This window comes from Lepisma saccharinum, chromosome 10 (genome assembly GCF_977018435.1).
Source record: "Lepisma saccharinum chromosome 10, izLepSacc3.1, whole genome shotgun sequence".
Lineage (NCBI taxonomy): Eukaryota > Metazoa > Arthropoda > Insecta > Zygentoma > Lepismatidae > Lepisma > Lepisma saccharinum.
This window is the reverse complement of record NC_139238.1, coordinates 16,040,370-16,065,047: the sequence shown is the minus strand read 5'-3', so window position 1 is coordinate 16,065,047 and position 24,678 is coordinate 16,040,370. Positions and strand designations below refer to the sequence as shown.

The 24,678-nt window shown below is 36.3% G+C and overlaps 1 protein-coding gene across 1 annotated transcript in view; it reads left to right on the top strand.

Annotated features, from left to right (window-relative positions):
* The first annotated feature begins 18,530 nt into the window (after window positions 1–18,530).
* LOC145994229 (polyunsaturated fatty acid 5-lipoxygenase-like) overlaps window positions 18,531–24,678 on the top strand; it is a 40,998-nt gene continuing 34,850 nt past the window's right edge. The window contains exons 1-3 of the mRNA XM_083130326.1: window positions 18,531–18,655; window positions 19,583–20,169; window positions 22,467–22,511. Coding sequence (XP_082986452.1) covers window positions 19,675–20,169; window positions 22,467–22,511 — 540 coding nt within the window. The 5' untranslated portion in view covers window positions 18,531–18,655; window positions 19,583–19,674. The remainder of the gene's footprint in view (window positions 18,656–19,582; window positions 20,170–22,466; window positions 22,512–24,678) is intronic.

Sequence of the window (24,678 nt, the reverse complement as noted above, 5' to 3'; positions counted from 1 at the left end):
TATAATGTAAGAACCTAATACGTTTCTGACCATAACACATAGCATATAGGGTCTACTCACGCCGGTTTAGTGACCCAGCGCGTTAAGTGGTTGGCTTTCGATCTCACCACCGACGGTCACAGGTTCAAGTCCCGTCCTAGACATACATGTTCTTTGTGAGTGTCCATTCAGAATACAAACGAGGATCAGTGTAGCACACGCACTGGGAGAACTGTATGTCCACAACCATTCAGGGTCTGACAGTTGCATGTAAGCGGCACTGAAGGAGAATATTGCATTTTTCGGGTTGTTCCAGCAGTATCAATCCTTCGACAAGGTGGAGCCTGGGGCCACGGCAATACAATCCTCCCTGGTAGCCTATATAGAAAAATAGGTCTTGACGTGGCCACCAGACGAAGTGGAGGCTGGACCACTAATAATCCTCCCTTGCACCCTCATGTACAAGAGGTCCTTGTGACCGGCAGAAAAGGTGGAGCCTTGGCAACCGAGAATAATTCTCCAAGGCAACCATTTATTCTTACTCTCCATTACAGCGCCTTGAAACGTAGTGTGGAAAACGACCGAAGAAACTGGTTCCCCGAGACGATGAGAAGTAGATGGCAGTGCGATAGACCCAGGTGCTAATTTTGTTATGAAAGCAATGCCGCTTAGTTAGTTTTTGGAATATATTGTGTAGATTTGTTTCTCTAGAAAGGCGGTAAGTGAATTGATGGAAACAGTTACATTTGTGGCGTGATTTGCAGTCACGAAATGGCATTAATTTGGAAAGAAAAGTAAAATAAAATTAATAAATAAATAGCATGCGTAACACAAGAAGAAACATCGCAATGTGATTCCGGACGTCAGGTCTTGGACTGTGTATTAGAGTTTACTTTTCTATGTTATTAGAATATAAATAGTACTCTGAGAGATATTTCATACCGAGGCGACAAACCACAAATGTCGCTTGTGACTGTTTTCAAATTGTAAAATGTATAATTACTTCTTGTGTAAAAGAAAAAGAAAGAAATGTTATAGCATACTGTTTTGTTGCTTAGCAACCAGTTGTAAGAAACAAGTGAAAGGAGATAACAAGAACGTTTTGCATATAGTTCGAATCATAGTAATTGGTGCATAATTAATGTATACTGATTTATTACCACGAGAAAAAATCAAAATTATGGAACAATGGAATGAATGGTGCAAGGATCAATTTAAGTTTGTGGGCAACACATATAGATGGATTGCAGAATTTAAATCTAAAGTCCCTTGGTTCAATTCATACACACTCCCACGGCAAGTCATAGTTTTTATTAATAGATTAAGAACAGGACACGTACGTACACCAGCACATTTAGTAAAAATAAAAATTAAAACTCAAGAAAATTGTAAATGTGGCAACAATAACCCTGATGCTCAACATTTAATTCTAGAATGTCCAATCTATTCAGATCAAAAAATTATACTCTACAAAGGTTTTCAACGTTTAAAAATTCCATTTCCAATATCACTATCATCCATTTTAACAGATTTATCCCCTTCATTAATATGGATGCTGTATGCATATTCTCGAAAATGTAGAATTGAAATATAAAGTGATTTTTAAGAAACAGCAAAATGGACAAAAAAAGTGAATTATTTATAATAATCGTTATATATTTGTGATTCCGATTAATTTGTGAGACTAACTATCAACTTTAGAAGAAAACATTAAAACAAATAAAAAACAATAACGATGTTCAAAGTCGACAAGATAATGTTGACAGGGACAAAAAAAAGAAGAAGAAGAAGCATAATTAATGTATTTATTCAGTGCAAATAATAAGTATACTCATCAGAGAACAGTGTTGTGATTTTGAACTATATACATTATTGTTATTTCATAATTTGCTGTGAAGTAGAACAGTGATTTACTGAGTATAATGTAAAATGCTCAAGCCTCTAAGACACTAGCAAAAAGTGGCGACCGTGTGACAGGACTCTGAAGTTAAGTAGTTCTTCGGATAAATGATGTGAAATATAATCTCAGTAGGTCTGGGATTGAAGCGAATTCTAACTGCATTTGATTCATATTCAAGTATTTAAGTGTGTGTAAGTTTTTTTTTTCGTTAATGAAAAATGTCTTCCAGAGATGCATCTAAATCTCGTAGCAGAAAGAAGACTGCTATGCAATACGCGGGCACATATCTAGCAACGTTTACAAACGTTCAAGGTCAAGAAGTTAATTCTGATGATAAGACTGATACCAGTACTCGCAAGGTGGAATGTTGTGGTGATACGAAAGCTGACATCAGATTTGTTCAGTGCTATAAATGTCTTTCATGGTTTCACTTTTCTTGTCTTAAGTTGTCAGTTGTTCATTGGTCTATTTATTCTACTACGGTAGAGAATTACTTTTGTAAATGTTGTGAACCTAATTATAATCCATATGAATTGTCAGCTTACAAAGAGAGTATTAGTCCTAATTTTAACGATCTGCTAGAAACAATCAAGAACATTCAGTTCGTGGTAGTTAATTCTAGTAAAGAATTAAAATCTCAGCTTGAAGATTCTAACAAAGAATTAGAATCTCAGCTTGAAGATTCCAACAAAGAATTAAAAAATCTCAGCGTGAAGATTCTAACAAAGAATTAAAATATCAGCTTGAAGCTTCCAACGAAGAGTTGAAATCCAAAATTGAAGCTTCCAATGTCGAATTACAGTCTAAAATTGAATCTATGAATTTTGATTTTAAGCAGGTTAATAACCGTATAGACATGTTGGCTTCTGATGTAGCAATAAGAATCGAATCTTGAGCAGAAACGTGTCTAAGTTCAAATGCAGAATTAAACCAGAAGTTGCAAGAAAGCACGCAAAATGATGACTGTAAAATATCAGACATTCTTAGTATACAAGATCTTCGTGAGAAACAAATAAATCACATTGACGGTTCTTTACAAGGTGCAAAAGACGATATAGGTAAACTCAAATGTGGATTTGATGATTGTTGTTCGCAAGTTGAAACATTCGATTCTAAGGTTTCACAGTGTTTCGAAATTGTTAATCAGTACGATAATAATTTGAAACAGCTTGCATTACGTGTTGATGTCATTGAGAATAATATGCACAAACCAGTTAATGTAAATTATGGTGGTGCTGATTGTACTGTTACAGATACTTCTCATAACAAATATTCTAATACGAACACTCAAGTTCATGGTATTGATAATGTTGCAAATCGCCAATCGAGAAGATTAAATGTAAGGCGCGATTCTGGAACTGGTCATAATCATGATTCTGATTTGAGTGATTCAGATGGAAGTTCTATTAACTCTACGGATACTACTAAAGTAAAGACGTTTTATGTAAGGGAACCACATCTTAAGCATGTAAGTTGGAAGCAAAATCGCAAACAATCTAGTTTAAATAATGCTAGAAAGACGCAAGTAAATTCTAATTGCTCTTGTATGAATAGATCTAGTTGTATTTTAAACGAACACAGAGTACAAACTGAGAATAACATTGATTTTTCCTCGAATAACGCATTTCCTGAAACAACATCAAATATGTTAGGTAGGCCAGAGGACTTCCGCAGTTATGGAGGATATTGTAATTTGAATTACACAAACTATCCTTGCACTTGGTGTTCCGGTTCTACTAATTATACTCAAATTCATCCAGACAGGTCTGATAACACAGCTTCAAGAATGAATAATACACAGAGAACATTTAATTCTCATAATGATAACGATGAGTCTAGAAGGAAAAGGTTTAATCGTCCTTACCCTTGCACATATTTTGCTGGTAATCAACAGTCACCAAACAGTCATGATAGTGCATTTGTGAATGGAATAGAAAATTGTAATGGTACACATAATTTTCAAGAAGATTGTAATGCAAAACCGAACTCTAATTCTTTGCCCTTGTACATGAGGAAAGATAGACATTTGAAGTTACATGAATTGTCTTTATTACCAAAGTTCTCAGGTCGAGTTGAAACGCAATCTGCAAGAGAACACTTGGAACAATTAAACTCAACGTTAGATCTGATAGGAGTGCCTGATGATAAACGATTGCATTGCATTCAGAATTGTTTTACAAATCGAGCAGCTTATTGGTTTAGAACACACAAAAGATATTTCTGTTCTTATACTGATTTCGAAAGTAAGTTTATTCAACAGTTTGCTTCGCCTGAAATGTTACAGTCACAGTTAGCTGTTTTAAGGAATCAAAAATACGACCAAAATGCACATGCAAGCTTAGAAACCTTTGCACTAAAAACACATTCAACATATTGTAATTTAGTGAACAATCCGAATGATGTTGATGTTATACAATTGATAATGAGCCAGTTGCCTGATAATGTTGCTAACAATATCGCTTGTCATAGTGTTCAGATGATAGATCAGCTTACAAATATGCTTCGTAAATTAGATGTTATTAGAACTAGTAGGAAAGGACTTATGTATTTACTTGAAGATTTAGATTGCGACAAGTCTAACAAAGGTCTTAAGAAGAATGAATATCAAAGATTAAATGTACGACAAGTAAATATTCGACAAACAAGAAGTACTAGTTCTTCTTCTACTCAAACTCTTCCTTCTGATAATTTGGGTGCCTCTGTTGAAAATAGTTCAGACAATGTAAATCAATGTATGAGTTCAAGATATAATGCAAGTAATGCTACTAATTTTGGAAATTTCCGACGAAATAGAAATAAGATGTTTCCTAGGAATTTTTACAATACTGACAGGTTTTACTGTAATAATAATAGAAATATCCCGAATGAGAATTCCAGACAAGATAATGGTCTTAATTTTAGGCAGCCTAATTACAGATTTTCTAGGAATGGTTACTTTAATAGTAACAGATCTTTGTTTCCCTCTGTTTACGAAAACTGCCCACCACAAAATCGAGATGTGCCAGTGGTGAGTAATACAATGAGAAATCAGCCCAGCAATATGCAAAGTAATATAATGACGAGTACATTTAATACTGGTGTAAATCCTAATTTGACTCAAAATCCAACTTCTGGTGTTCAGTCTTTACAATTTAATGATGCTATGCAACAGCAGTTGGAAAGGCAGTCTACTTTAAATTAAAGTGGCAGTCGGAACACCCTCTTTCCCTCTGCACTACCTACAAGAGGCACAAGAAATAGTCAAATGATTTATTTAATGTTTGTGATGCTATGCAATTTTCGAATGAAAATGCATTAAGTAACTTGCAAATTATTTTTTTTTGTTAGAATGGTTTGAGGAAGAACCTGACTGGGTTATTAACGATGAAGATATTCCTGTACCTTTAACAGAAGTTCCAATTGTACATGGAATTATATGTCAATTGCCTATCATTTGTATAATAGATTGTGGTAGCCAAGCAAATGCTATGAATTATGAGGTTTGGTGGAAGATATCATCATGTATTGGTAATCTTACGTTGGACAAGGTGGATGACATTAGACTATCTGGATTTGCTGGAAATAAAAAGTGCAAAATTGTCGGTTGTAAGACGATAAATATTCAGATTGACTGCGAATACTTTCCAATGGAATTTTTCATTTTAAAAGAACTTAATGCAGACATTATTTTAGGTGTTCCTTTCTTACGAAAGTACAAAGCAATTGTGGATTTTAGGAATCAGAATATAAGTTTAATAACTTCATCAGGAAAGCAAGTGTGTACAACATTAGATAATAAGAATTCTAGTACGATAAGTGTTGAATCTGACAAGCTTGTATCTGATGTCAAGCACGATACTGACATAACTGAGAATAAATTCCAGTCATGTAGAATGTTAAAATATGTACATATGTTAGATATTGAAACAAATTATATTCCTTCTCAGAGGGATATTCACGAGAAAGTATTTGCAATTGAAGATATCGGTGACTCACAGAAACGAGATTTATTTTCACTCTTATGGAATTATCACGAACAATTTTCTGACAAACCAAGACATGCCAAGGTAGAACCATATAAGATACAGTTAGACAGTAACGTACCTATTGCCACGGCACCTTATCCTATACCAATTTCTAGGAGAAAGAATTTAGAAGAAGAACTCGCCAAATGGGAAAGTTGGGGTATCATGTATCAAGAATCTTCCCCATATTTAAATCCTCTACACATTGTGCCAAAACAAGGTGGTTTATGGAGACCAGTAGTGGATTTTAGAAATTTGAATAAGGATGTCATCAGTCCTCAAGTTAGAGTTGAACCAATTCATGAAATGTTACAACAATTTTTGGGATCAAAATATTTCTCTTCTATTGATTTATCGTGTGGCTATTTCCAGATCCCATTAACTCCAGAATCACATCTTTATACTGCTTTCTCATATCGTGGTAGACAGTATTTATTTCGATATCTTCCCTTCGGCATACGATCTGCTGTGTCCATTTTTCAAGACAGGATCAACAAAATTTTCACGAGAGAATTCAACAACTTTGTTGTTTGCTATTTAGACGATCTCTTGATCTTTAGTAAAACTTGGCAGGAGCATTTAACACACCTGGAAGCTGTTCTGCAAAAATTGAAAGATGTTAATATGTCCATCAAGTTTTCAAAGTGCAAATTTGCTTCTAAAGAAATTGCTTTTCTTGGACATATTGTTTCTGGAAATGAAATTAAGATAGATAGTAGAAAGAATTCTGTTATAATAAATTTTCCAACACCAAATAACAAAAGGTCGCTTCGAAAATTCTTGGGTTTAGTTAACTGGAGAAGAAAATTCGTGAATAAATTTGCAGAAGTTGCCCATCCACTTTATGAACTTCTAAAGTCGAATATTCTCTGGACGTGGGAGGAAGTGCATGTAGAAGCTTTTGAAAGGTTACGTGATTTGGTTATATCTCCAGAAGCTTTAGCACAGGCTAATTTTTCTAAACCTTTTAACGTAAATGTAGATGGTTCAAAGAAAGGTATTGGAGGTGTTTTATGGCAAAATGGAGAGACACCAGAAGATAACCCCAGGATTATTCAATATGCAAGTAGAGTTCTTCGTGGTAATGAGTTACCTTACAGTACACATGAAATCGAATGTTTAGCATTTATTTTTGCTTTTAAGAAATTTTATATTTATGTAGCCGGAACTAAAATTAATTTGTTCACAGATCACAAATCTCTTTCTTGGCTGGAGTCAGCAAGAACTTTAAATCCACGTTTAAATAGATGGTGTTTAAAACTGCAAGTTTTTGATTATGATATCCACCATGTTTCTGGAGTAAACAATCAAGCGGCTGGCACATTAAGTCGATATCCCGATACTACTACAGGAAATATTTCTTTATCCGAGTTGTTTTTTAATAACTTAAAATTGGATATTATTGAAGAAGATACTTTGGAATTCTGGAAGGAGTCTCAACATCGTGACGCATATTGTAGTGCTTTAATTCAGAAGATAGAGAACGGAAATCTTTCCAAGTCTTGTAAGACTCAGTATGCTTTCCAAGATAGAATTTTATTTTTAAAATGTTTTTCTGAAGATAATTGGAGATTAGTTGTGCCAGTTTCATTAATACCGAAAATCTTACATAAACTGCATGATTTGCAAGGACATTTTGGATATAGAAAGGTTCTCAGTAAATGTAAGAAATTATATTATTGGCCAAAGATGAAACAGTATTAAACAGTATTTGAATAATTGTTTAACTTGCGCCAAAACTAAACAAGCTGTTTTGAAAAATGAAAAGGATGATTTAAACATTTATTCTACCAGTCCACATTATTTGATTTCAGTTGATTTGATAGGACCACTTCCGAAATCTCAAGGTTACACATTTATATTGACTGTAATAGATGTAATGTCTAAGTTTCTTATGGCATATCCTTTAAGGAAAGCAACATCTAGAGAAGTAATTAATAAATTTAAACTGCAATATTTTTATCATTATCCTGTATGTAATAGTCTACTGTCTGATAATGGTTCGCAATTCAAGTCACAAGAATGGAAAACTTTTGTGGAAGAATTTAAAATAAAGCATATCACAACTTCAGTTTATTCTCCGTTTGCCAATCCTATTGAACGATACAACAAGGAGTTAATTAGATTATTAAGACTGTACATAAGCAAAAATCACGAACATTGGTCAAAATATTTAAGTTTTGTTTTAGGACTATTAAATAACTCCGTATCTGAAGTAACGGGATACACTCCAAATGAATTATTTTTGCATCATGAAATAAGAGATCCTGTTTTAAACCAAATTGATTGGCCTGAGACATTAAAAGCAGTTCCTTGGAAATATAAATGTTTATGGACTTGTGGCTTGGTCCATATTTAGTTAAACAAACCAATGGTAACTGTTGTGAACTGTTATCGTTGGATGGAAAGGGAACTGTACAAACACATAATGTATCCAATTTAAAGAAATTCAATTGTAGTCAGGAAAGAAAGGACGAATTATGTAAACTTAAGTAATTTCAAAATATTTCAACAGCCTTTTATTAAGAAATGTTAATATGTTTTAGATAATTATGATACGTTTTAAATATTTTCTGTGTTAATTAATGACAATATGTATGTCATGAGAAAGTTTGTTTTCTTTGTAATTTTTCATGTTATCTAAAAATTTTAAAACTAATGTTCTAAAATTTTTCTCCGAAGGAGGGAGAATGTTGTGACTGTTTTCAAATTGTAAGATGTATAATCACTTCTTGTGTAAAAGAAAAAGAAAGAAATGTTATAGCATACTGTTTTGTTGCTTAGCAACCAGTTGTAAGAAACAAGTGAAAGGAGATAACAAGAACGTTTTGCATATAGTTCGAATCATAGTAATTGGAGCATAATTAATGTATTTATTCAGTGCAAATAATAAGTATACTCATCAGAGAACAATGTTGTGATTTTGAACTATATACATTATTGTTATTTCATAATTTGCTGTGAAGTAGAACAGTGATTTACTGAGTATAATGTAAAATGCTCAAGCCTCTACGACACTAGCACGCTTGAAAGCGAGCAGTCGGAAATCAATGCAGCCTTTCGAACCGTAGGGACACAAGCTCTGACTGCACCGTTTCCTCAAGGAGATTTTACACCAGAGCGACACGCGACAAACGAGACGAGGATTTCACACCAAAGCGACACGGGTCATTCGGTCCAAGGCAACTTTCATACCGAAGTGACACATGTTGCTTGGAAAGGAGCCAATCAAGAGCAACATTTCACATCGTAGCGGCATGACGGGAAGCACAGGCCAGCGTTCGGTTGGTGAAATCCTCAAGCGATAAGTGTCGCGTGCCGCTTGTCGCTTTGGTGCGCAATCTTACTAAAGCAAGACACTCATTGCATTGCGTATGCGCGAACAACAAACCGCGGCAACATGTTGCAAGCTATTGAGGAAATGGCCCAGTTTGAGCGACGCAGAAGCGACAAAGCGACAAAGCGACACGTGAGGCTTATCGTGTCGCCTAGATCTGTTGTTGTAATGTGCGGTTTATCGTGTCGCCTATCTGTTGTTCGCAAGCAACGCTTGCTAATAGACTGAAGGCACCATGTCGCTTGTCACTTAGTTGGGAACTCCCCCTGTAGCGCGTCGCTTCGGTCTGAGCACCCTTCCTTTAAGGAGCTTTCCGACCGAAGTAACAAGTAGCACGCGAATACGCCATATGAACGTGTCGTTTGCTGTTTGGACCCTCATGTGCAATGAATTCTATTTTACAGTCTGGAAGTGTGTGTCACTAGTGTGACAGTGTGAACATCCCGTGTCGCTTGTCGCATTGGTTTGAAAGTTGCCTTACACTCATGTCGATGGCACTAAGAAAGTTTTGTGGGGTTTCCCTTGTCGTTTCATGCAATCATCATTATCATCACCGCCGCGATTAGTTTAAAGCGGAAGAAGAGACAGTAAATATGAAAAAAACAAATGCTTCAGTGTGTATATCTTTAAAAGAAATGATGATGATGATAATAATAATGAACCTAATTCATACACAAAAATTTAGTTGCCAAGAGCATTTCACGTGTATTTTTTTCTCCCGTATTATTAGCGAAAGTATGACGATAACAGGACGTGGTCGACTGTCTAGAATGTTCGTTAATATCTTCGCGACCACTGTACCAAATATCATAGAAATGCTTCATGTAAAATAATCAGACGTTGCAGCGAAAACTCCATTTACTTCCATTATAAGCAGTCGAACACCAAGCACCGGGGTCAAAACCAGCGCCTCTAGCGGATCATTTTCGAGTGGAACCAGCCAGAGAGCGCAGAACCATGCCGTTTTCCACACTACGTTATTCTAGGCGCTGTACTCTCCATATAGACACCGTCCCCAAACACATCATGTGTCTAGGGATTGAAGTATGATTTAGTAGATTACCCACTACCCTGAAGAAGGAGGCAGAATAAGCTTCCGAAACGTTGGTATTTTAAAATTAACACAGTGGTTAAAAGTCTAAAACTAAGAACCATTTACTATTTGTGGATCTGGAAAAAGCATTTGATAGAGTGGATTGGATGAAACTTACGGAGATACTGAAAATAGATTGATGTAGATGGGAAAAGTGGAGACTTGAATGTCGAATTTGCTGTTACTTTAGGCTACAAATAAAGATGAGCTGTGTCCCAGATTAAGGAATTGAGAATAATTATTTTTGCAATAGTTATTCAATATTGACTTTTTCAAACAATTTTTCAGGAATTTTTCCCTACCGTTCGACTGTAAAATTCGACACTCTATTGCATTAATATTTACAATGCTAAACGTTCCTGCAGCTGTCAAGTCAGAAAATTCCGAACTTTTCTCCGAACATTACTTCGGGTGTACCGCCACACTTGATATCCTCCGAAGCTGGACTTCAGCTCAAACGAGTGTGCCACTTTATGTAAATTAAGTGTACAACGAGTTCCTGACTTCGTTGAAATTATCTGTCACTTCATGACTGAAATTTCCCAGAGGAGGGAAAATTCCCTCCCGTCAAATTATTCTGTAAAAGGGGGGATTCGACGAAACGGGAATTTCCTTTTCGCCGAAACTTTTCGTTAGATGAGACATTCGTCTCTGGAGCAAGGGGATTCCGCGAAACGGGAGTAAATCCAGGGACCCTTAGATTTCCTGAAAACCACGTACATCGTACAATAAGAGATCTCAACCCATGATGTGTGTGAAGTACCATGATCCTGAAAAAATAAAAGATACAATCATTTGTGAGGTTCGCACTCCATAAACACACCTCCTTGTCCAAAAACGGTTATTAATTTCAGAAAGTAACAGTGTTAGAGTTATGATAATGAAAAAACTTAGCTCGTTACTCCAGAGATGAATTTTTATCTATCTCCCCTCCTTCAGCACTAGAGTCAAAGTGCTATTTCTTTCTGTCAGGAAGGAAGGAAAAACACTGTTCAGGTGCTCGAGCCATTTCCCTTACCCGTGGCTGCGGGGAAGGAAGAATGCATTAGTCGCCTGGGACTGGTTATGAGTCAACGTCCTCGCCCGCACACAGCCCTTGTCTCGCAGATGATAAAGTACGCGGCGTCCCTGCATCTCTTCTCGCTTGTGAATTTTGCATGGGCGCGATTACTAAAAGAAATGTCTTTGTGTGCCTGCTGAATTTTGAAAAGAGAGCGAGAGAGGAGGCAACAACAGGTTACACAAGAACCAGGGCTGCTGGTTCTCTGGGTTCTTGTTGAATTATTTACGCCGTGACGTGATTTCTGGAAGGTGGGGTTCATGCTTTCTCACATGGTGTTGAAAATCATTTGGAAGGTTTCATTTTGATGCAACTATCAATTGGAAAGACTGTTTTGCCATGAGAGTTAGGGAATAAAAGTGCCATGAAGGCGTATAGGGAGTGTGGAGTTACACTCAGAAAACTAAGTGCATCATATCGATTGATCAATTTCATCATGGGACCTCTTCGATGGCGTAGTGGTAGCGTCGTCGCCTTGGAATCAAGTGGTGCCTGGTTCGACACCCGGTGGAGGCGTGAGAATAGCGGACATTTCTTATTTAATTCCCGGTAGAAATACATTGGGGTACATGCAGATATTATTTCTTGAAAACGGACATTCTCAATAACGGACGCGGACACTGAAAACTATCACCAGCCAATTTAAAACTTTCGGACAACAGGCAACCGTAAGTAAAAACAATGACGATTTCTGAAATTAGGAAGTTACAGTGTTGCAATAATTGGCAAAATGTATTTTCCGCGTATTACGTATTATTTCCCTTGAAGCTCATTGTTTTAAAAATGCATAGGTATCTATTTTTATCTTGTAAAGCGTGTCACATGTGTGTTACAATAAGCTGGAAATGAAATAGTCGAAATCATTAATGTCTACGAGGAGGAGAAACTTATTTTGCAAAGTTGATGAATATGAAAAACTTACATGCATGATAAATTTTGTTCATTAAACTTACAAGAAATTGAAAGCGAATATTTTGTTGTGCAAATCTAGCTTTTATAACAATGTTAGGCTTATTTCCGATTAGCTAGCACTTTTATAAAAGGGACATTCTTACGTTCCCCTTGGTATTCGTTACAGAGTATTTCTACTGTATTATAAATAAAATATGTGGTTTGTCTATACAGAATGAGGCAAAAATATGCGCTTGGTTGCAGAGTAAAGTACATTTGGTATATATTTTTTCAATAGTTCTACCAAATTCTCGCGGGGCGGCGGAGATTGAGGGTGGGGGGCCGGGCACCATCAAAATGTTTGGGATGGATTTTTTCCTTAAAATAATATAAAATTCAACATGTTTACACCTTGGCACCATTATATGTGCAATGTGGCGGCGGGTGGGGAAGGACTAGATCAGAATATATTTCCTTATTAATTTATTTACTTTAGCTGGTTGCAAATCACTTTTGTTACTAGATGCACCATATTCAATCCGTTAGATGAAGAAAAGGAAATATTTAGGGGATTTTAGATTAGTTAAAATGTTGAGTAAAGCTAACAAAAAGTGGCATTCACTAATGAGATAGTAGACACGCTGTGGTAATTCAATACTTATGACAGTGGTTCCCAAAGTGAGTGTTATTTGGCGCCCTGGGGCGCCGCGAAATGTTCCAATATTTTCATTAAAATTCAATCAATGATTTGATTGTTCTAAATATGTGCTTATTTAGTTCCTTTTACACATAAAATGTTTCTGATTTTTAAATATATATTTATTTTTTAACTAGCAACCTAACCGCACTAACAGAGCGTTGCGAATGTTAGATAGGTCTACATTCTGACTCGGGCACCGCGGAAAAATCGTCAAACACTAAGGGCGCCTGAAGAAACGAAAAGGTTTTGGATCCCCTGGCCTATGGGGATTATGACATGATCTGGGGGGACGCGTTATTGGCCTTGGGTAAGGGGTATGAGCACCCCAGAAAGTCCCAAAAAACAAGTCTCGGATATTATAGAGGCCTCGTTCTCGTCACGATGTTGTATATGGTTGTCCTCTGTAGCATGGTTCGCAGGGAATCAGCTAAACAAAAGAGAACCTACGGTCGAGCAGTTTAATGAGAGAGAGGGAGAGAGAGAGAGAGAAGCACAGAGGAATCAAAGTATTTGCATTCTCCATTAAAAATCAGCGAACGAATGTTTACCCAATTGCGGACAGGGGCACGCTATGTGACCAGCGTTTTTATAGCGTCAGGGCAGACATAATTGCTTCCTTCGTGCCACCACCTTTGGCCAGGAAGCTTTTTTTTGTACTTTTTTTTTAACCCAGTCGATTGGTTGACGATGCGAGAGGATTAGCGTTCCTGATCGGAACGCCGAACAGCAATTGATCGTGACATCCAATGGCCTTTCCATCAAACCTGGCAGAAGAGACCAAAACAAACAAGGCCCCTGATGAACCAATTAACGACTGACGGAGCACGGCCGCAGCAACGGTACTGCAGACAAACACAGGCTTGAACAAAGAAAAAAACTCTTCCGCGCCAAGTGTATTTCCGCAAATACGTCTGTCAACCTGTAGTAGCACCATTTTGAATTCGTAAATTTCCTATGTCAGAATGATCTACGGGTTTTGTATAGTTCTGAACAACCTTTAAAAAGTTTCGAATCCGATTTAATTTTTCAAAATAACGAATTCCAAAATGCTACTACAGGGTGACGCCCGAACACGAAGTTGTCCTTCGGATTCAAAACTTTTAAAAAATTGCACAAAACTATACATAACCTACACTACGAATTTTTTTCTTCTTCTTTTTTTTTGTACCTGTCAGCATTATCTTGTCGACTTTGGACATCGTTATTGTTTTTTTTTATTTATTTTAATGTTTTCTTCTAAAGTTGGTAGTTAGTCTCACAAATTAATCGAAATCACAAATATATAACAATTATTATAAATAATTCACTTTTTTTTCCATTTTCCTGTTTCTTAAAAATCACTTTATATTTCAAGTCTACATTTTCGAGAATATGCATACAGCATCCATATTAATGAAGGGGATAAATCTGTTAAAATGGATGATAGTGATATTGGAAATGGAATTTTTAAACGTTGAAAACCTTTGTAGAGTATGATTTGTTGATCTGAATACACTACGAAATGACATAGTTTTCGTTGACTTTGCTGAAAATGCTACTCGGGCGTCAACCTGTAGCAGCATTTTTGAATTCGTTATTTTGTTAAACTGAATCGGATTCAAAACTTTCTAAAGGTTGTTCAAAGCTATACAAAACCCATAGATCATTCTGGCATAGGAAATTTTTTAATTCAAAATGGTTCTGCTACAGGTTGACAGACGTAACTTTGATCATGGCACATTCATAAAGCGGTAAATCTATATATTTCACCCCCGAGTGTTCAATTAACCCCGAAATACCTTTGCAAATATCCTCACACAGAACTCGAAAGCACCAAATCAAGCTTTATGCACTTTATTTTTAATGCATCAACTGTAATTGATACAGTTAAAGGTGTAATTTTGTTATCTTATCTTATATTTTGTTATGTTTGGGAAGATCGTGTCTGATCTTCCCAATTGATGCATTCTTAGTGCATCACACGAAATAGAATCTGATAAAAGTGCCCTTTTATGCATTTCTGTGTGTATTTTGACACACCAAAAAGTGCATCATTTGCAGTTTATGCACGTTAATGTGCTGTTTGAGTCAACATATTTGTGTCAGTTGACACGTTTTAGGTTGTGTGTGGGTGCGGGGCCTGGGGCATTCAATATAGGCGAGGTCTGCAGAAAACATATTCTTGTTCCTTCGTCTAAAGTGCAAGTGTTCATATAACCACAATATAAACATTATTGCAAAGAATAAACAATTAATTTCGTATTATTACCTAAGAGCAATAAACAGAACATGTTGAAGATTAAAGCCGAGTATTGTAAAAGGCTAATAAAAGTTTCTAGATCATTCCCTATGTGCCCCTGTTTCGACGTTCACTATATTTAATTACAAAAGCTGGGTGTACTCAATATCAAACTATTATTTTCACTATCAAAGTTTTAGTTTTTAATCATATCCATCAACACTCTTTTGTTTCCTTTTTTATTTAATTTTGACGCAGTAGTGAATTTACATTGTTCGATATAAAATAATATTCTCGCTTCCTGATATTAACTAATTTTGATTGAAATACTTGGAATATGATTTTTCTGTAGTACTTTGTTTCAGTAACTTTGGATACTTTTAAGTAAGTCAAAACAATCCATAAAGTCAGGAAAATAAAATTAGTTGCTTAATTAGAAGCAGCAGCGTCTTATAAACACGTAATAAACTGCACAAAACAATTGCTTTATATTGACGCAGGCTTCCTGAAGCGTTGTTAATCCCCTATGGCCGGCTCTATCACTATGCTCTCAATTTCTTGCCTACACTATTCGTTTAATTATCGAATGAAATAATTAAGTGAGAATATTATTTAATGTGTTATAATTAAAACTTTCTTAAACTTGAAACTCACTTAATTAATAAAAATATAGCCCGAAAAGTCTACCACATCTCATGCAAAGTTAAAACTAATTGTACTTTTTCCCAAGGTTATTAGAAGTATAGGTTGGGCCAATCCATTGTTTACTCGTGATGACGAAACGACGGTAAGAGGTGAATTTATCCATGAAATGAATTCCAAATCTATGCGCTAGTGTTGCACTATGCAGATAGGAAACCATGCCAGAAACTGGACACACGAAATCGAGTACACAAATGAGCATTTCCACCCATTTACATTTTGTGGCTTCAGACAAATTGAAAATAAATATAGATAGGTACTTATTGTTATGCGGGACAGAATATTATTGATCGGAACGGGAATTTAAAATCTTACATTCGGGACGGGAAATATTCGCAATTTCTCGACTAGTCGGGAAATCTCAAATTCTCATTTTCACCTTAAGTGATTTTCTTTGCATTTCTGTAATGAAAACTAACAATTTCCGATAAGTTCCAGACACTTGCAATGTAGAAAACGTCAAGAATTAATACCGTTTTAAAATGACCATTCGATATTTCCCGACTGCTCGGGATCCAGAAAAGTAGGGAAGTCATTTGCTGAAGTTGGGATAGGGACGGAATTTTTCTTTCCGATCCCGGTCCCGACTTTTCGAGATGCGCACACCACTTGTTATTATTATTTATTTTAGTTCAGCACAAGATACATCTTCCAAGTACGTTGAACATAATATATACGTTATATACGTTTTTCAAAAGGATTCTTCGGTCACCGAGCTTTGGATTCGTGTGGAAACGCTAACGTGAATCATGCTAATGCTAGAATCTGCAGTGCGCATTTCTGCCCAGAAGATTATGTACGTAATCTGAAAAGTCAACTTTTAGGTTTACATCGAAGAAAGATCCTTAAGCAAGATGCCTTCGACTCCTTATTATGAGCAGGAATGTAGGGAGTATAATCCTGGTAAATACTTCGCCTACCATTTCTTTGCCATTGGTGTACAATTCTCTCTCGCTTTTTCCCTACATATTCACATAAAGCAATAAAAATACAAACTGCTAACTTTTCATTCCATTTTGGTTATTTATTAAACGGTACGTGTTTGTATTTATATTTGATAAATTTACTTTGCTCTTCCGGTCATTTAAGTCAACTGAGATGATGAAGAAGTGATAAAATAGATGAATGGCCAATCACAGTTCCCCTTACTTACAAGAGCAACCACAAGAAAAAGAACCTTCCTCCTCTTCCGTTCAACTCGGACTATAAGAGAGCATGCTCCACTCTCCCCCTCCCCTCCACACTGGAGTACGGAGCACAGGAGTCGCGAGTCTGCGCAGGTTTCTTTGCTTGTGGTTCCACTATAATAGTAATATAAAATTGTACACTCACCTCACTTAGTTCTCCGGCAGTTTGTTTCTTTATACATCATATTTGGAGAAGATACAATTCAATCTATAGTTGTACGTACACTGTATATAACACACCTTATTACTGACTTCCTTGACCCTGGATGTACAGGGTCAAGGAAAACAAAGAAATGAGCATAATTTTCTTTTCGGTGAAGATGTGGTACCTAAACCAAAAAAAAAACTCAAATAATGAATTCGACAATGTAAATTGATGAGATTTAGTAAATCATTTGATGAAGTGAACTAATTCTGAGTGGACTAATCTCAAAGGACATAATCAGCTCAGATCTTATTACTTCTTCATGGTATGTGACGTAAAGTTCCCGCCCAACCGTTTGACGGCGTTAGTGGTTATCGCATCTCCTTTTCCACAGCCTGTAGTACACATCCTTATCTAGATATTGTTCTTGTTCTGGTGTTTAATATCTGCATACTGCAACACTGTCGTTTTGTCATTTCACGTGACTTCACATTGAAGTGATGCATTCACTTGGCCGGTTACACGTCATTACACGCAAATACTTCAACCGTTATCATGGTTTTGGGCCAGGGCTGCTTTTTCCTGCAAGTGAAATATAGTTAAAAAAAAATCTGGAATAAATCAACAAAAATGGTCATTTCCAGTAGATGTCGCCAGAGACCTTGAAACTGATTTCAAATGTTTTTATCTAATGCGATATAATCTAAGAACAGTATAACTCAAAGTTCAAATTAAAGCTAACAAGGTATTTAAGTCCATTCAATTTTATTTCTGTAATTTTATTAATTATCAATAGTTATAGCTCTTATTTAATATACAGTTGAAATTTATAAAATAATTTCTAAAACGTTTTTCTCTGATAAGGAAGCAAATTGTAATGACAACCTGAAGTAATCACAGTGAAATTTATACATATTTTAAATCAAAGTGTATTAATTGTGTAACAGTGTTCTAAATTATACCCATTTGTGACTTAATTATGCGTACACGTAATTGGCCAACTTTAAGTCGCATCAGGGAAGCTGATTCTATAACAATATTCAGTTAAGTTTTAGTCTCATAATCTATAACTTACATTGTGTCGGCGACTGGGTTCCAAAACTAGGAGGGGGGGCAAGGTGCCAAAACTGTGGGGGGGGGGCAGGACAGTTTACTTTCCCTTAGTAGATAAGGTTTAGCATAGTGCGGGGCAAAAAGTGAAGGGGGGCAACTGCTCCCCCACGCCCCCATAATCGTCGCCACTGCTTACATTAATGCTTTACATTGATACAGAATTCTGTTTCACCGACATCTTTGATTCACCCTGCCAGTAACTGACACTGAAAACAGTTTCCGGTCTGACATTATATGTCTGTGATATATAATTACCCATGTTTTTTTCTAAATGTTTAAAATCTGAAAGGAAGATAAAGATACACGTTGAAATTGAAAGAAAATTGGTGAGTAAATAGTTTTGATCGTACAGCTTTATATTATTATATACATTAATAAACTGTATCAAGGGCAAGAAATAATACGTTATATTTATAATTGATATCATAGCTTATGGCTGTGCTCCCCGTGAACTGTCCAGATTTTGTAGGTGTAAATTTCACCCTTAAAAGTTAAAAAAAGCATATCGTGTACATATATATAAAAGATATGTTTTATATATCAGTTCATAACTAAAAATTAATTTGTCAATTCCCGTTAATGCGTTTTATAGACCTTGCAAGAAACTTGGCATAATGAATGGTTAATGTGAGTTTCAAAGTTTTCATGTGATAGATTAATTTTGGCATTTACATTTTTAAAGTTTCCCAAGAAAGTAAATATGGTATCATATATTTTTCATTAAAGACAATGAAGTTATAAGACGCAATATAGGGTCTGCTTTAGATACCAAATTTTATGCACTTGATCCTTCCAGAAAAAATATTCTTACGGCATACTTGACTCAAGTAAAAGATAAACGGTGGAGAATGGCCTTCATAAATAAATCAAGACTATGGAGTGATCTATTTCTTATTTAGGGTATTTTTTAGACATAGTTTGGAATGTAGTGATGTGTCCAATCATCCATCGAATCGAAAATTATTGTATGTAGGCATATTTAATGGCAATTGAGGGCAATTAAGCTATCCGGTAGAGTAGTGATTAGTGCTAAGAGCACAGAATTATGTGACATGAACCTAATGTATAGTGGTATTAGGTGAAATATATATCTTCGGAATACTTACATAATGTAACTGAGTCTGATCCATTCCTACTAATGTAAGTGAAAAGAGAAAAAGTATTTTCGAGTGTAACTGAATCTAATCTAAATTGATCTAGACTTACTTAATGTAACTAATTAACGCCTTCCTACTCTCCACTGTATCTTCCAGGCACTCAAAAGCGACACTAAAGTTGTGTTCAGAAGTTTCGGTTCTGCTGGAAGATTTCTTTGAAGCCAAAATCATCTCAAATTCACACTGCAATGGGGAACGCCACGACTTACTTTTCACACGAGTCCAACATCACCATATCGGTCTTCACTGGGGACAGGAACGGGGAATTCCCAGACACAAACGTGTGGATGGTCCTGTACGACATCGACGGGAGGAAGACGGACAATATCAAGTTGCAGGGTCTCCTCAAGAAGGGGAAGCACACCTCCAAGTTCATGCCGTTCAACGTACCGGGAGTGGACGCTCTGGGGGAGTTGCAGAAGATCACCTTCTGGAGGCCAAACGGGGACCGCAAGGACACGTGGTTCCTGGAAAGGGTCGAGGTGGAGAACAAGAAGATTCACGGCGTCAAGTTCGTGGTTCCCGTGATGCGATGGATACAGCCGGGCATCCAGTACACCTATTACGTCAACGACTGCTTCCTACCCCAGGACGACCCCCAGATGCAACAGAGGGTTGTGGAGTTGGAAGAACGGAAGATGCGATACGAGTACGCCGAGAACAAGATGAACAACCCTCAAATCGTAAGTACACCTTCTAGATGCGCTATCAAGCACACCACTCGTCCCCTCCTTCCCTCCGAGAAGTCATCTTAACTCGGCTTCGAATTGGACACAGCCGTCTCGCACAAGGTCACTTGCTGCAAGGGTTGGAACCTCCAATGTATCGTGTCTGTATATTTGGTATATTCTTATTGAATGTGCGGATTTTGGTTTCCTCAGGCAGATTTTAATTTTCACAGCTGTTTATCGTCCCTGTTGGGATATGACGACAATGTTGTAACAAACAACAACCGTTTTTAGCTTCTTGAGAACAGCTAGTCTCTTCCACTGTCTGTGAGGAAATATTTAGTGTATTCTTACCTTTTTAATGTCTTTCTGTCCTGTGCAGGACCCTTTACGAGCTTACACCTTTGATTTTTTTCCCAAGGAGCTTTTTACACCCCTTTTTTAAACTCTTAGGTACGAATTGTAGATAAGGAGCTATTTCCCGTATACGTACACGGAAGGATGCAAAATAATCATACGTGCCGACGCACCAAAAAAATTTAAATCAACCAATCAAGTCTCCTTGTAATAAGTGTATGAACTAACGCTCAAGCATCTGGCTATTTCTGTGATTGAATGGTTAGTGAAACAAGTATACGTACTACAAAAAAGTACTCTTTGGGGTAATTATTTTGGATCGTTCAATTAAATTGATCTCCTTAGTAAATATTATAATTAACACAAATGTGCATATCAGTAATCAGGATAGTATTCACTAATAATAGTATTATTATACATAATATTATAAGTATAATAAAGAAAATGTAGTAACTGAATGGTTTGTGGCATTGTGTTTTATATCGAGGGCGTTTTGTAGAATGTGCAACAGGGACGAAAACGTCACAGTTTTCTCTGTTCTACTTCGAAATGATTTGTTACGAATTGTAAGAGATCACAAACACAACACAGCAAGCAGTAATAAAAGCAACAAGCGAACGTACAAGCAAAATGCCACAGGGTGGTTTAGTGAGTGTTCTACCTGCTTCCCCTCTCGCGTTTGGAATCATACTTTCCAGCTAGTTTAGTTTCCCTTGGCCGGACTCTATAGTCAAATCAGTATTGGAGCCCGTTAAGTGGTCAACTTCGATCTCAGGTTGGTTAATGCATCGGAGTTGTAGTAAAATCACAAGCCTGTCATAGGTTCGATCCCCGCTACCGGCAAAAATAAATATGTTTACCTGAAGACGATAGAAGAGGTGCACTTTCGAAACACAGTGTTAGAATGATTATACTTCAAAAGCACTAGACAATGGATAATGTCCAGTTAACACTGCATGCTAAACATTCTCCGTTGTGCATTGGTCCGTAACTTTTTAGCATATAAGAGTGCCTATAATTTTAATGAAGTTATTTATCCAAACACATTTCTAAGATATTGGCCAAAATATAAAAGGTAAAGTTATCACCTACACATTTCAATCATTTGTGGAGATGATGTGATCAGCACAATGCTCCGGCCGTCTTTACTCCCCAGGGTTGACCCAAGGTTCTCATTTATTGCAGGCTGGATTAAGGCCAGAACCGCCTCATACAGGGTATTGGAATAATTGTCACCTGACTCACCTAAATCATCCACACCGGGAATCGAACCCGGTTTCTCCATGTGGCAGTCAGACGCCCCACGGATGTACGGCTGTGGCTCTAAACACACACCCACACACAGACACAGACATACACAGTGGCAATGATTTGAAGGGCTCGTGTGTAAAACATGGTAAGTGACATTTTGGTCATTTTTGAGTTACAAAATAAAATGTGCCATTCTTCAATTTTCGAGTGAACTTGCCATGTCATACAATTTGCATTGGACTCAGTGTAGCCTTATGAAATTGGTAAACACAACACGAAAACAATTTATCTACAGTATAGCTTCTAATGACCTTTTTTCGTATAGAACTCGGAAATGACCAAAATGTCACTTACCATATTTTACACCTGAGTCTTTCATTTAATGCAGGTAAATTCAAATGTAATGATGTAACAGTTCTCAAAATGTATTATTAATTAGGAGCTTGAAAAAATGTAGGCCCTAACTGTTCAGAACTTAAGCACTTGCTACACTTTATATGCTGTGACAGGCCTTACAAGTTATTCTGTTTACAGCTCTTGAAGAAAACACTCAAACCAAACGTTTTGAAAGGTTGAGTCTTTACAAAGTTTAGTTATTCAAATACAATTTTATTGTTGCTTCATCTATGTGAGGAATTGTGTTTTTAAATTAGAAGTTAATATATTTCATTCATAACAACTTAATAACAATTCTTATTTTTCAGTGTATTGGAATACCAGCCGACGAAATGTTCTCGGAGCGTAATTATGTAAGTATCAAAGATTTTGCTAACTATACTACGGAGGGGTGGAAGAAGTAACAAAAGTCACTCGTCAGTTACTTTTAGTAAATACCAGCCGAAATAAAATGGAAAGCTTGATGTCAGTAATGTTATTCATTTTATACTAAGTTTATTAATTAAAACTGCTTCCTTTAAAAATTGTCAATTTTTACTTGATCAAATTTAAAAAAATATTTATGTACAATCCTACAATGACGATTTGCACAGTGGTGGCAGCTCCATGACAGCAGACGACATCAAACCGACGGTCATAAGTTCGAGTTCTAGCGTGGGCATGAGTGTTTCTTTGCGAGTGTCAATTCATCAATTTAATCTATTTCATCATCCAATCTCATAATCGCGATTAAGCTACAGAGGGAGAAAAAGTGACGAAACGTAGCGACAAATAAGACCCCAAACGTCATCTGGCTTCATCTGCTTTCACCTTCTTACGTATGTGATGCATGTAGAATGTGGAGCATGCGCTTGGCGTTCGGACAACCGATCATAAATAGGGTAACAAAATGTTATAAGATAAAACAGTACTTGTTAAAAACGTATCCTCTTAAAAATTAGAAAAATAAACTGGACTGATTTAGACGTACTTACCACAACCATTCTCTGGAAAGTTTACGTCACATACAAGGAACAAATGGTGCCTAGAAAGAAATTATAGCTGTTAGACATATACTATTATAGTGCACGATCACTTATAATCTATAACCATATGTTGGTTAAGAGGGGAAAGTTGGGTGAGGGAGGAAACTACAGTCCACTGTTATGAAATAACACTTTATTTCTAAAAAAAACAACTAAATATCTGTATCACTTTAAAAGTCTTGTCGATTTTGTAAGTGTTTTGAATATAATAAAATACACTCCCTCTCCCCTTTATGGGTGAAATCCTGCTTATGTTTACGGGACATCGTGTCTAAAATTTTCGAAGCGTAAATCCGAATTCGAAACAGTTACGGAAATGTCCAGCAGATGGCAGACGTGTTCAGAAGTTGTTGCCCCCCTCTCTTATTGCTAACTTGTATTCACCTTGATATGTCACGTAATGTTTCTAGCCATATATAAAAAGACCCAGTAGAGAAAGTATGATTTTATTTTGGGTGGGGAAAAGTTTGCAATATTTTCCAAGTAGAGAGAGATTTCACGTTGATATTTATAAGATTCGAAAATTTGAAATGCAGAACATTTAATATTAATTTAATATTTCGATGATTCTGTCCAGTTATGATTTATTCATGAGTCATATGAAAAACATGGTGAAAACTAATAATATGAACAAATTAAAAGATTTCAACAACTCCTCGTAAATATACATGTTATGTAACTTTTAGATTTCATACGCAGTAATCTGACAAATCATTTCTGAATTGATTCTATTTTTGCCAGGTGGCATTGAGCTGCTGAGATCCATATTCAAGTATCAGACGTACAATTGTGACATAAATACCTGAAAGTTTCCAATTTGTTAAAATAAGCCCAATTAAAAAATATATAATCTAGTAACTTTTTAGATTTTTGACAAGTTTCTTTCATGTGTTTATCAAATAATGTGGTGATGAAACAACACCGTATAATAATAATAATAGTTTTCTTTAAGTACTGAGCATAGTATACAACCTAATACAGCACTAAATCAAGTAAAAAGGGATAAACTATATAAGATGTAGAAGAATATAAGGTCTATTGAGAGTAACATTACAAGTTAATATTTTCGACAAGATCTTCTGCTATACCTCTAATAATTAAATAATGTTGAGCACATCAGTAGTGGCTAGATACACCACCACATCCAATTTCTACAATTCCTAAAATATCATCATTTAAATTATCTATTAGTGTTTTTATTAGCTCACCATTCTTACTATTTACTGAAATAGAGGAATTTTGCCTAGTGCTATATTTAGGGTGACCAGACGTCCTCTTTTATCCGGACATGTCCTCCTTTTTAGGTGTCTGTCCGGCGTCCGGGCAGATTTTTTAGAAATCGGTAAATGTCCTCCTTTTTCGGAAATATTGATTGATCCATTGAGTTGGTGTTTTAAGTCCACTTATGCACAGCAAGGCTAATTGGGACTGGACCTACAGTTTAAAGTTGGATCCGAACCACTATGCGTCTCCACCAGGTATCGAACCCGGGGCC